Source organism: Portunus trituberculatus, chromosome 35 (genome assembly GCF_017591435.1).
Source record: "Portunus trituberculatus isolate SZX2019 chromosome 35, ASM1759143v1, whole genome shotgun sequence".
Taxonomy (NCBI): Eukaryota; Metazoa; Arthropoda; class Malacostraca; order Decapoda; family Portunidae; genus Portunus; species Portunus trituberculatus.
Window position 1 is genome coordinate 16,723,658 of NC_059289.1, and position 14,768 is coordinate 16,738,425.

At 39.5% G+C, this 14,768-nt stretch overlaps 1 protein-coding gene across 50 annotated transcripts in view; it reads right to left on the minus strand.

The window, feature by feature from the left end:
* The window catches only part of LOC123513214 (Down syndrome cell adhesion molecule-like protein Dscam2), a 424,526-nt gene that overhangs the window by 58,719 nt on the left and 351,039 nt on the right, over positions 1–14,768 (minus strand). For all 50 annotated transcript variants that reach the window (XM_045270251.1, XM_045270253.1, XM_045270254.1 and 47 more), the window contains one exon: positions 14,616–14,768. This exon is cut by the window's right edge and continues 15 nt beyond it. In XM_045270251.1, the coding sequence (XP_045126186.1) occupies positions 14,616–14,768 (153 nt within the window). The remainder of the gene's footprint in view (positions 1–14,615) is intronic.

Below are 14,768 nucleotides of genomic sequence, written 5' to 3' on the forward strand. Positions count from 1 at the left end.
CCAATTCTCTCTCCTCACACTCTCTCGAGAACTTGTTTGAATTGTTTTCCTTCATTCCAAAAATCATGAAACATTTCCTTTTATCCACTGTATCTCACAGTAGATCTTCCTTCTCCTTTATTACTTGTATTACGTTTTTCGTGTTTTCCTGAATTTGTCCCTTTACTACCTCTGAAAATTTAACCTTTTCCTCTTCCTGTTCTTGCTTCCATGCATTTCGCACTTCCTTCAGCATGTTTTTGCCCACTCCAATTTCTACTCTGTCTTCAATCCCTTCTTGTACAGGCAACCCCACTTAACGAAGGTTCACACAACGAAATTTCGCTACAACGAATGTTTCATTTTACTACCATCTGCTCGTTTAACGAACACCAAACTCGCTTTAACGAAGTTTTATCCAGGTAATTTTTTCCAAGTTTGAAAGCACCGCTGTATCACGCAAGCCGACAGGCTTTTGAGTACACCAGCGCCTCTGGTGGACAACATGCGCACCACTCACTCCTCCTGTTCAAAACAATAACAGCGTCAGCAGCAGCTCGTCTTCTCTCGCTCAACTTACCACCAAAACGCCCTGCAATGTCGCCTAGCATTGCTAAGAAGACCAGGAAGTCTCTTACTCTCAAAGTAAAGCTGGATATCATTCACAGACACAAGAGGTGAGAAAACTACAGTAATAGCATTGCTCGCCACCATCTTGACTCCATCTACTGTCTCTACTATTTTCAAGTCAGCAGACTCTATTAAGAAGGCTGGTGAGACTATCTTCCTTGCAAGCTAAAAGAACCACCTGAACTCGTGACTCTACAATGGATAAAATGGAAAGCCTTGTAGAAATGTGGTACATAAGTTTTCTATGTGATACAATGATACGCCCTTTGTTTACATTTCACAGGTTGCCGGTTAGTGTCTTTCCCGCTCCACTCTCCCTCCCTTCATAAATTTAAGATCATCAACATTATAGAGTTACGTACATATATACATTAGTGTACATTATAATGACTTAAATTAAACTGCCTAAATGTTTAATTTCATAATTCTTACTTTCATTAAACCTTTCACTGTACTATGATGCACTCTCGCTTTGTTTACTCTCAATGGAAGTTCGAGTCAGGGGTTAAACTTGTTATAATCGGTTCGCTCAACGAAGTTTCACTTAACAAAGGTTTTTTTAGGAACGTAACCCCTTCGTTAAGTGGGGGTTGCTTGTACTTTTTTCTGTAGGGTCCTTAAGGAGTCTTTGTAGTTGTGACATGTAGCTTTTAATAAATCATTTTGTTTCTTTATCTTCTGTATCTCCTCCTTTAATCCCTGACTGATTGCACTGACCTTCTCACATTCTACTAACTCAGTTTCAACTCTGTGTTTTCTGTTGTCAGTCTGTCCCGCTTGTCCATTAAAGTCAATATCACTTCATTCATGTACCTTAACTCCCTTTCCACATTGATGAACCTCCTCATATTACCTCTTTTGTCCCTAAATCCAGAAAATCCTTGCCCATAATATCCTCAGTCAGTTTTCTTAGTCCAACAGGTGTTTCAATGTACTGTTGGTTTTCACAAGATGGCATATGTTTTGATTCTGTCATATGTCTGGCAGCATTACTCAGTTCATTCCCTCCATATTTTTTTATCTAAACAATCCACAACTTATTTATTATGGAGACAGGAGAACCTTATGGCCCCCTCCCCCCTGTACATATGTCTAGGTCAGGCTCCGAGACAGGAGAACCTTATGGCCCCCTCCCCCCCTGTACATACATCTAGGTCAGGCTCCAACTCCTTGTTGAAACTTTTCCTTGCAGGTTGCTCAGAGATGTCTTGTCAGCACAGTGTCTCGTTTGTGTGTGTGTGTGTGTGTAATTCACTGTTTGATCTGCTGCAGTCTCTGACGAGACAGCCAGACGTTACCCTACGGAACGAGCTCAGAACTCATTATTTCCGATCTTCGGATAGGTCTGAGACCAGGCACACACCACACACCGGGACAACAAGGTCACAACTCCTCGATTTACATCCCGTACCTACTCACTGCTAGGTGAACAGGGGCTACACGTGAAAGGAGACACACCCAAATATCTCCACCCGGCCGGGGAATCGAACCCCGGTCCTCTGGCTTGTGAAGCCAGCGCTCTAACCACTGAGCTACCGGGCCGTGTGTGTGTGTGTGTGTGTGTGTGTGTGTGTGTGTGTGTGTGTGTGTGTGTGTGTGTGTGTGTGTGTGTATTTTTTTTTTTCACCTCTCGGTCGCCTGCTGGTCACCCAGCCAGTCTTTCCCATTACGGAGCCCACAACCCCTGTGTGTGTGTGTGTGTATTTACCTAATTGTATTTACCTAATTGTAACATACGGAAAAGAGCTATGCTCGTGTTGTCCCGTCTCCATATCTATTAATGTCCAGCTTTTTCTTAAAATCATGAATATTCCTTGCGTTGACCACTTCCACGTCTAAACTATTCCATGCTTCCACCCTTCTATGAGGGAAGCTATATTTTTCACATCTCTCCTATAAGTGGCCATTTTAGTTTTTTCCCATGCCCTCTCGACATTCTTCCATTCCACATACACAGATCTTCCCTATCCATTTTTCCATGCCAATCATCACTCTGTATATTGCTATCAGGTCTCCCTTTCTTCTGTTTTCCAGGGTTGGAAGTTGCATTCTTTTCAGTCTGTCTTCATAAGTCAAATCTCTTAAGTCAGGCACCATTTTCGTTGCAGCCCTCTGTACTTTCTCTAGTTTCCTTATGTGTTTCTTTAAGTTCGAGCCCACTGTATTGTTGCATATTCAAGCCTCGGTCTTATCATTGCAGTAATTATTTTCTTCATCATTTCTTCATCTAGATATACGAACGCCACTCTTATGTTCCTCAATAAGTTCAATACTTCTCCAATTATTTTGTTTATATGTCTCTCTGGCGATAGGTCATTGGTAATTGTCACCCCAAGGTCTTTTTCTTCATGACTGGTTTTATGTCTTCATTTCCTATCTTGTACATACTCCTGATTCTTCTTTCACTCTTGCCAAACTCTATTTTCTTGCATTTTGTCGTGTTGAACTCCATTTGCCATGTACAGCTCCATTTCCATATTCTGTCCAAGTCTTCCTGGAGTAGTTCGCAATCTTTGTCACATCTCACTTTTCGTAACAATTTTGCATCGTCTGCAAATAGGCTCACATAACTGGACACCCCATCCACCATGTCATTTATGTAGACTGCGAACATTACTGGTGCCAACACTGATCCCTGTGGAACTCCACTCTCCACCAATCCCCATTCTGATGGTCTGTCCTTAATTATTGTTCTCATTTCTCTTCCTACCAAAAGTCTTCCATCCATTTTAGTAAACTGCCATGCACTCCTCCTACCATTTCAAGTTTCCAGATCAGTCTCTGGTGTGGTACCTTATCAAAGGCCTTTTTAAATCCAGATATATTCCATCAGCCCAACCATCTCTTTCCTGTATTACATCTATCACCCTCGAATAGTAACATATCAGGTTTGTCGTGCATGAACGCCTTTTCCTAAAACCAAATTGACACTCACAAAGTATGTCATTTTTCTCCAAGAAGTCTGTCCATCTAGTCTTCACCACCCTCTCACACATCTTAGCTACCACACTTGTAAGTGACACTGGTCTATAGTTCAATGGGTCTCTTGTTACCTGATTTATAGATTGGGACAATGTTAGCTCTTTTCCAGTCTTGGGGCACTACGCCTTCCCTTAATGAGGCATCAATTACTTCACAAACTTTTTCTGCCAATTGCTCCTGCATTCTCTTAAAATCCATCCTGATACCCCATCAGGTCCCACAGCTTTTCTCACTTCTAAACTCCCCATCATGTTCTTGATCTCCTCCACCGTTACTTGAAACTCCTTCATAATCCCTTTCTGTTCCATTACCAGTGGTTTGTCAAAAGCAGTCTCCTTTGTGAATACCTTCCGAAAGCATCCATTCATAGCCTCTGCCATTTCCTGGGATCTTCACTGTATACTCCATTTACTTCTAAACTTTCAATACTTTCTCTATTTTTGATGTTGTTGTTCACATGTCTGTAAAAAAGCCTTGGTTGGTCTTTACATTTATCAATTATATCCTTTTCTTGTTTCTTTCTTTCTTCTCTTCTAATCAACACATATTCATTTCTTGCTCTTTTGTAACTTTCCCACTGCTTAATCCGTCTTTTCCTTCTCCACCTCTTCCATGCATCCTCTTTTCTTGTTCTAGCCTTTTCACATCTATCGTTAAACCAGTCCTGCTTTCCAACTTCTATGTTGTCTTATTGGTACAAATTTTTCTCACCTTCTTTGTATATTTTTATAAATTCCTTCCACTTTTCATTTGCTCCTTAGCACTCTTGAATTTCATCCAATTTGTCTCTTGAAAGAATTTCTTTAGGTTTCCAAAATCTGTCTTGGCATAATTCCATCTTCCCACTTTATATTCTTCATTTCTTCTAGATTTCTCTTCGTCTATCACCTTGAACTCCAAAACTGCATGATCACTCTTTGCTAAAGGGCACTCCACCCTCATCTCCTCAATGACCATTGGCTCTGTACTAAAGACCAAGTCCAGTCTTGACGATGCTCCTCTCCTCCAAACCTAGTATCTTCTTTGACCCACTGAGTTAACACATTTTCCATTGCCAGTGTCAATAGTGTATTTCCCATGTTGTCTCTGATCCTTCCATTGACCAGTCCTCCCAACACACCTCTTTACAATTAAAATCTCCCATCATTATAGTTCGTTCACAGCCACCCAACATTTCTTCCAGACATGTTCCTGTATCACTTATCATTTCTTCATATTCCTGTACTGACCATGCATTTGTCTTAGGTGGTACGTACACCACTATGTAGTGCCTCTTTTTCCTTCATTAGTTTCTGCTCTGATCTTTAGCACTTCTGCCTTTCCCATACCTTTTTCACTTGATCCACCTTTATATCTTTTTAACCAGCAACATCACTCCTCCTCCCATCTTACCTACTCTATTTCTTTTCCAAACGTTATATTTCCTTCTCCAACCTTCATCAGGTCTTCTCCTCTCTCAGTTTTGTTTCAGTAAGACCCACAATATCTGGGTTCTTGTCCTCAAGTAATCGTTGAGTTCTAAAATCCCGATATCACTCCATTTATGTTGGAATACATTACATTTCGCTCATATGTAAGTTTCTTTAGTCCTTTCTTGCTGTACTTTTCTGGGTTATGAACCACTTCCTCAGTCTCATATCCAAGATTCTCCAGAAAACTCTTTCTTCTCTCTTCTGTCCTCTCTTCATTTTTTTCAAAGCCTCCTTTCTCAACTCATTTAACATTTCTCTTCCTTTTCACCGAGATCTCTTCTCAACCAAATCTTCCTTGTTGTTTCCTGCTGGGCTAGCCTCCATGACTTCTCCACCAATTCATCTACATCCTTTTGTGACTTAAGTTTGATTCTTATTGGCCTCATACCTTCTCTTGTGAACTTTCCAATTCTATGGAAGTCCTCTATTTCTTGTACTAGGTCTTTTCCTCCTCTTGCACCACATTAATGATATTATTTATCACCTTTTTATGTTTTTCTCTCTCCATTTTACTCGGTGTCTTATCCTCCTCCACACCAAATATCACCACACATCTCTTTTGTCTACAGTTTCCTCACCAATGTCTCATTTGACTTAATAACCTTCACCACTTTCTCAGCTATCTTCTCTTCTATGATCTGTTGATCTATAATTTCAGCAAGGCCCAAAGTTTTCTCCCTGACTCTTTGATTTCCTTTTCCAGACTTGCAACTTTGTAATTTACCTCCTTTCTTTCCACTTCCTGACTTTTTTTCCATTCAGCCTGCTTCTCCATCACTTTTCCTAGAGATTCTCCACATTTTTCGCAATTCACTTTAATTAGCTTAACTTCCTCTTTCAGTGCTGCATTTTCCTTCTTCATATCGGCACAGTCTCTTTTTACATTGTCATAACTCGTTTCCAGGCCCTCATACTTTTCAAACAGTTTTTCAATTTTACCTTCTAACTCCAGAATTTTCTTCACATAAGCGCTCTTCTCCATTATTCCTTGAAACCCTGTGAAGTCTGATTCCTCTTTCGAGTTCACGGCCGCCATGTTGCGCAGACGTAAACAAACCAGCTGATGGCTCAAACGCAGGCTACAGTTTATATTTACCTTCACTGGACATTATTTTGCTAATCAACAGTTAACATGACTATATGGAGACGGGACAAACATTACCAGCTCCTTTCCCACCTTGGTTACTCTTAGGTAACTGTAGAATTATAGATGATTGCTCTGAGCTCAGCGACCACCTCCGCCATCGACGATGTCCCGTGTGTGTGTGTGTGTGTGTGTGTGTGTGTGTGTGTGTGTGTGGAAAAGAGCTATGCTCGTGTTGTCCAAGGTCTTTTTCTTCATGACTGGTTTTATGTCTTCATTTCCTATCTTGTACATACTCCTGATTCTTCTTTCACTCTTGCCAAACTCTATTTTCTTGCATTTTGTCGTGTTGAACTCCATTTGCCATGTACAGCTCCATTTCCATATTCTGTCCAAGTCTTCCTGGAGTAGTTCGCAATCTTTGTCACATCTCACTTTTCTTAACAATTTTGCATCGCCTGCAAATAGGCTCACATAACTGGACACCCCATCCACCATGTCATTTATGTAGACCGCGAACATTACTGGTGCCAACACTGATCCCTGTGGAACTCCACTCTCCACCAAGCCCCATTCTGATGGTCTGTCCTTAATTATTGTTCTCATTTCTCTTCCTACCAAAAGTCTTCCATCCATTTTAGTAAACTGCCATGCACTCCTCCTACCATTTCAAGTTTCCAGATCAGTCTCCGTGTGGTACCTTATCAAAGGCCTTTTTAAATCCAGATATATTCCATCAGCCCAACCATCTCTTTCCTGTATTACATCTATCACCCTCGAATAGTAACATATCAGGTTTGTCGTGCATGAACGCCCTTTTCTAAAACCAAATTGACACTCACAAAGTATGTCATTTTTCTCCAAGAAGTCTGTCCATCTATTCTTCACCACCCTCTCACACATCTTAGCTACCACACTTGTAAGTGACACTGGTCTATAGTTCAATGGGTCTCTTGTTACCTGATTTATAGATTGGGACAATGTTAGCTCTTTTCCAGTCTTGGGGCACTACACCTTCCCTTAATGAGGCATCAATTACTTCACAAACTTTTTCTGCCAGTTGCTCCTGCATTCTCTTAAAATCCATCCTGATACCCCATCAGGTCCCACAGCTTTTCTCACTTCTAAACTCCCCATCATATTCTTGATCTCCTCCACAGTTACTTGAAACTCCTTCATAATCCCTTTCTGTTCCATTACCAGTGGTTTGTCAAAAGCAGTCTCCTTTGTGAATACCTTCTGAAAGCATCCATTCATAGCCTCTGCCATTTCCTGGGATCTTCACTGCATACTCCATTTACTTCTAAACTTTCAATACTTTCTATTTTTGATGTTGTTGTTCACATGTCTGTAAAAAGCCTTGGTTGGTCTTTACATTTATCAATTATATCCTTTTCTTGTTTCTTTCTTTCTTCTCTTCTAATCAACACATATTCATTTCTTGCTCTTTTGTAACTTTCCCACTGCTTAATCCGTCTTTTCCTTCTCCACCTCTTCCATGCATCCTCTTTTCTTGTTCTAGCCTTTTCACATCTATCGTTAAACCAGTCCTGCTTTCCAACTTCTATGTTGTCTTATTGGTACAAATTTTTCTCACCTTCTTTGTATATTTTTATAAATTCCTTCCACTTTTCATTTGCTCCTTAGCACTCTTGAATTTCATCCAATTTGTCTCTTGAAAGAATTTCTTTAGGTTTCCAAAATCTGTCTTGGCATAATTCCATCTTCCCACTTTATATTCTTCATTTCTTCTAGATTTCTCTTCATCTATCACCTTGAACTCCAAAACTGCATGATCACTCTTGCTAAAGGGCACTCCACCCTCATCTCCTCAATGACCATTGGCTCTGTACTAAAGACCAAGTCCAGTCTTGACGATGCTCCTCTCCTCCAAACCTAGTATCTTCTTTGACCCACTGAGTTAACACATTTTCCATTGCCAGTGTCAATAGTGTATTTCCCATGTTGTCTCTGATCCTTCCATTGACCAGTCCTCCCAACACACCTCTTTACAATTAAAATCTCCCATCATTATAGTTCGTTCACAGCCACCCAACATTTCTTCCAGACATGTTCCTGTATCACTTATCATTTCTTCATATTCCTGTACTGACCATGCATTTGTCTTAGGTGGTACGTACACCACTATGTAGTGCCTCTTTTTCCTTCATTAGTTTCTGCTCTGATCTTTAGCACTTCTGCCTTTCCCATACCTTCTTTCACTTGATCCACCTTTATATCTTTTTTAACCAGCAACATCATTCCTCCTCCCATCTTACCTACTCTATTTCTTTTCCAAACATTATATTTCCTTCTCCAACCATCATCAGGTCTTCTCCTCTCTCAGTTTTGTTTCAGTAAGACCCACAATATCTGGGTTCTTGTCCTCAAGTAATCGTTGAGTTCTAAAATCCCGATATCACTCCATTTATGTTGGAATACATTACATTCCGCTCATACGTAAGTTTCTTTAGTCCTTTCTTGCTGTACTTTTCTGGGTTATGAACCACTTCCTCAGTCTCATATCCAAGATTCTCCAGAAAACTCTTTCTTCTCCTCTTCTGTCCTCTCTTCATTTTTTTTCAAAGCCTCCTTTCTCAACTCATTTAACATTTCTCTTTCCTTTTCACCGAGATCTCTTCTCAACCAAATCTTCCTTGTTGTTTCCTGCTGGGCTAGCCTCCATGACTTCTCCACCAATTCATCTACATCCTTTTGTGACTTAAGTTTGATTCTTATTGGCCTCATACCTTCTCTTGTGAACTTTCCAATTCTATGGAAGTCCTCTATTTCTTGTACTAGGTCTTTTCCCTCCTCCTGCACCACATTAATGTGTGTGTGTGTGTGTGTGTGTGTGTGTGTGTGTGTGTGTGTGTGTGTATTTACCTAATTGTATTTACCTAATTGTAACATACGGGAAAAGAGCTATGCTCGTGTTGTCCCGTCTCCATATCTATTAATGTCCAGCTTTTTCTTAAAATCATGAATATTCCTTGCGTTGACCACTTCCACGTCTAAACTATTCCATGCTTCCACCCTTCTATGAGGGAAGCTATATTTTTCACATCTCTCCTATAAGTGGCCATTTTAGTTTTTCCCATGCCCTCTCGACATTCTTCCATTCCACATACACAGATCTTCCCTATCCATTTTTCCATGCCAATCATCACTCTGTATATTGCTATCAGGTCTCCCTTTCTCTTCTGTTTTCCAGGGTTGGAAGTTGCATTCTTTTCAGTCTGTCTTCATAAGTCAAATCTCTTAAGTCAGGCACCATTTTGTTGCAGCCCTCTGTACTTTCTCTAGTTTCCTTATGTGTTTCTTTAAGTTCGAGCCCACTGTATTGTTGCATATTCAAGCCTCGGTCTTATCATTGCAGTAATTATTTTCTTCATCATTTCTTCATCTAGATATACGAACGCCACTCTTATGTTCCTCAATAAGTTCAATACTTCTCCAATTATTTTGTTTATATGTCTCTCTGGCGATAGGTCATTGGTAATTGTCACCCCAAGGTCTTTTCTTCATGACTGGTTTTATGTCTTCATTTCCTATCTTGTACATACTCCTGATTCTTCTTTCACTCTTGCCAAACTCTATTTTCTTGCATTTTGTCGTGTTGAACTCCATTTGCCATGTACAGCTCCATTTCCATATTCTGTCCAAGTCTTCCTGGAGTAGTTCGCAATCTTTGTCACATCTCACTTTTCGTAACAATTTTGCATCGTCTGCAAATAGGCTCACATAACTGGACACCCCATCCACCATGTCATTTATGTAGACTGCAAACATTACTGGTGCCAACACTGATCCCTGTGGAACTCCACTCTCCACCAATCCCCATTCTGATGGTCTGTCCTTAATTATTGTTCTCATTTCTCTTCCTACCAAAAGTCTTCCATCCATTTTAGTAAACTGCCATGCACTCCTCCTACCATTTCAAGTTTCCAGATCAGTCTCTGGTGTGGTACCTTATCAAAGGCCTTTTTTAAATCCAGATATATTCCATCAGCCCAACCATCTCTTTCCTGTATTACATCTATCACCCTCGAATAGTAACATATCAGGTTTGTCGTGCATGAACGCCCTTTCCTAAAACCAAATTGACACTCACAAAGTATGTCATTTTTCTCCAAGAAGTCTGTCCATCTATTCTTCACCACCCTCTCACACATCTTAGCTACCACACTTGTAAGTGACACTGGTCTATAGTTCAATGGGTCTCTCTTGTTACCTGATTTATAGATTGGGACAATGTTAGCTCTTTTCCAGTCTTGGGGCACTACACCTTCCCTTAATGAGGCATCAATTACTTCACAAACTTTTTCTGCCAATTGCTCCTGCATTCTCTTAAAATCCATCCTGATACCCCATCAGGTCCCACAGCTTTTCTCACTTCTAAACTCCCCATCATGTTCTTGATCTCCTCCACCGTTACTTGAAACTCCTTCATAATCCCTTTCTGTTCCATTACCAGTGGTTTGTCAAAAGCAGTCTCCTTTGTGAATACCTTCCAAAGCATCCATTCATAGCCTCTGCCATTTCCTGGGATCTTCACTGCATACTCCATTTACTTCTAAACTTTCAATACTTTCTCTATTTTGATGTTGTTGTTCACATGTCTGTAAAAAAGCCTTGGTTGGTCTTTACATTTATCAATTATATCCTTTTCTTGTTTCTTTCTTTCTTCTCTTCTAATCAACACATATTCATTTCTTGCTCTTTTGTAACTTTCCCACTGCTTAATCCGTCTTTTCCTTCTCCACCTCTTCCATGCATCCTCTTTTCTTGTTCTAGCCTTTTCACATCTATCGTTAAACCAGTCCTGCTTTCCAACTTCTCTATGTTGTCTTATTGGTACAAATTTTTCTCACCTTCTTTGTATATTTTTATAAATTCCTTCCACTTTTCATTTGCTCCCTTAGCACTCTTGAATTTCATCCAATTTGTCTCTTGAAAGAATTTCTTTAGGTTTCCAAAATCTGTCTTGGCATAATTCCATCTTCCCACTTTATATTCTTCATTTCTTCTAGATTTCTCTTCGTCTATCACCTTGAACTCCAAAACTGCATGATCACTCTTTGCTAAAGGGCACTCCACCCTCATCTCCTCAATGACCATTGGCTCTGTACTAAAGACCAAGTCCAGTCTTGACGATGCTCCCTCTCCTCCAAACCTAGTATCTTCTTTGACCCACTGAGTTAACACATTTTCCATTGCCAGTGTCAATAGTGTATTTCCCCATGTTGTCTCTGATCCTTCCATTGACCAGTCCTCCCAACACACCTCTTTACAATTAAAATCTCCCATCATTATAGTTCGTTCACAGCCACCCAACATTTCTTCCAGACATGTTCCTGTATCACTTATCATTTCTTCATATTCCTGTACTGACCATGCATTTGTCTTAGGTGGTACGTACACCACGTGTGTGTGTGTGTGTGTGTATGTGTGTGTATTTACCTAGTTGTAGTTTTACAGGGCCTGGGCTTTATGCTCGTGTGGCCCTGTCTCCATATCTACACTTATCCAATCCTACTTTAAAAGTATGCACACTCGTTGCAGACACTACTTCTTCATTTAAACTGTTCCACATCACAATACATCTCTGCGGGAAACTATATTTTTCAATATCTCTCAGACATCTTCCTTTTCTCAGCTTTTTACTATGCGATCTTGTGCTTTGGATGTCATATTCTTCTCTCAGGATCAGTTTCTCATTATCCACTTAGTCCATTCCATTGATCAATTTATAAACTTGTATCAGGTCTCCTCTCTCCCTTCTTTGTTCCAGGGTTGGTAGATCCATAGCATTTAGTCTCTCCTCATATGTCATCCCTTCAAATTCTGGAACCATTCTTGTAGCTATTTTTTGTAGCCTCTCCAATTTCCTTATGTGTTTCTTTTTATGAGGGGACCACACTGCTCCTGCATATTCCAATCTGGGTCTTTTTATAGTGTGTGTGTGTGTATTTACCTGTTTGTATTTACCTATTTGTGTATTACAGGGCCCGAGCTAAGCTCTCTGTGTCCTGTCTCCTTGTCTACTCCTGTCATATCTCTCTTTCATCTGATTGACACACACCGCGTCAACGACATCACTGGTCAGTGTATTCCACTTATCAATACTATGATGCGGGAAACTGTACTTTCTCACGTCATTTAAACAGATGTCTTTTATTAGTTTTTTACCGTGTCCTCGGAGATGATTACTTGTGGTCACCTTTATCAATTCTCTGTCCAATATGTCAATCTTGTTCACCAATTTATACATAGTTATCATGTCACCCCTTGTTCTTCTCTCTTCTAATGTGGTCAGCCCCAGCTCCCTCAGTCTTTCTTCATAGTCTAACTCCAATTTCCACTTCCTGCTCCACTCATAGATCTTGTTTATATCTTCCTGCAACAGCAGAGTCTTCTCGGGTCTTGATAACTCTTAGCAGCTTTGCATCATCAGCAAATAAATTTATATAACTGTTTATCCCAACGTGAATGTCGTTTACATAAATCTGAAACATAATGGGGGCTAACACAGACCCTTGTGGCTGAAAACAGTGTTATAGTAATCATGGTCGGCAGTGTTCTATGTGGATGTGGACTGATATTGAAAGAGTAATTGCAACTTTCAAGCTTGATGATACAGGTCGTACTTCAAATGTGAGGGATCACTATATAGACATTAAGACTATTTTGAATATGAAATACACATATAGTATGCAGTTATCTTACTTATATCATGTATACAAATGTAGCATGACCAACTGCTAGCTACTAAGAAATGACAAAATCAAGACTAACATATGGATGGATGTTCAGAAGGCAATCAATTGGCTACTAAAAGCAAAAGCACCTGGAATCCAAGCAGTTGATTGTGGATACTTCAGAGTAAATTGCCTTTCATAAACCTTAAAAACAATTAGGATCTACTGAATTAAATCATAACTTACTCTACAGTTCAAAATACTTTATCCTTTGAAGTTTTGCCTCAATGAAATGCAATAAAAAAGAATTACAATTGTTAAGAGGAAGTGATCAGCATTGTTCCTCATATGGTATGACATACAGTACATATTTCACAGACACCATTAATATATTTCAAGTTTAAGACTGGTGTCCTAATCAGTTCAATATGATAAAATTTTATTAGTTTGAAATTTGAAAATAAACTGTTTTGGATTGTACGCAAATTTACATAATCAAAGCATGGTTCACACAACATGCACTGCAAAACAGTAAATATTATGATGCAACATTCATAAAAAGTATATCAAGTACCATTGGCTTAAAGCATGATAATGAAAAGAAGCTATATAGGAAAAAGAAAAGAAAATGAGGTTACAGTATATTCAACATATGGCTGGGCTTAGCTAGGACCAGAACTCAAAACTGTAAAATACATATAGGAAAAGATGGCCTCAACAAAATCATACCTCAGTGGAAAAAAATTATACTGTAATTTATCTAATACAAGCAATGAACACATACTGGCATAATACCATATTGGCACCAAATATGGTCAGCAAAAATAACAGAAGAAATAAGTAAGTCTAAAAGTACAATACAAGGAGGATGTGACATATTCTCCTGACAGAAAGGATTCCTCTTAACATTCAAACACAGCTTCACACTTCACAGCATACCCAGTGTTCCTCTTAATGAACCTCAACATGAAATTACTTTGGCCTGACTGATGATGCAGCAAAGTATTTTCATAAAAGTTTAATTGAGGATAATGTAAGAAGCATAGTGATGTCATCATGCACTCTCAAAAGGTTCACAGTGACATTACGAGTGGTTTGTACTGTGACTACTTGCCTTATAAAAACTTGAACTTACACTTCACCTACTGGAGGTCTCATCATATCCTGTTATGTGGCTAATCATCTACAAGTAGTATGTCTTAAGGGAAAATCAGAACACTTATAATGAGTGACACTAATATAATTTTTGTAAAAAAAAAATTAATCTACTGTAAAAATATTTAAAGTATTTACCATACATGATAAGAAGGAAAAGAAAAAAAAAGTATCAATGAGCTCTGAGAGAGAGAGAGAGAGAGAGAGAGAGAGAGAGAGAGAGAGAGAGAGAGAGAGAGAGAGAGAGAGAGAGAGAGAGAGAGAGAGAGAGAGAGAGAGAGAGAGAGAGAGAGAGAGAGAGAGATCCAAATAAAACCAGTAAACAAGTAAAGAAAAGAGAGGAAAATATTTAAATGATACTACTTACATCATGTTTTCAAAATATGCATTACAAAATGCAAGAACTTGTCGCAGTGTTCTGATAATGAAAATCACACCCAGATGCTTATACAGCACTTGAGACATCAGGAGCTAGAGTAAGAATACAATAACAAAACTATTCATAGAGCTAGATGTATTCATAATATACTCTTAGCACACCTTTAAAGGTTATCAAACTTTCTATTCCTCTGAAAAAAGGAGAAAAAAACAAAGTAACTCTGAATAGCCTACCTCGCTTGATGCGGTCACAGGTGTTGTACTGTGAGTTGGGAACAGGAGGCAACTTGCGGTTGGGTGGAGGAATGTAGCCAAGTTCCTCTCTGAAGCCTGGGTGACGCTTGTCCATGGTGGATGGAGGAGGCATGCTAGCATTGTACTGGTACT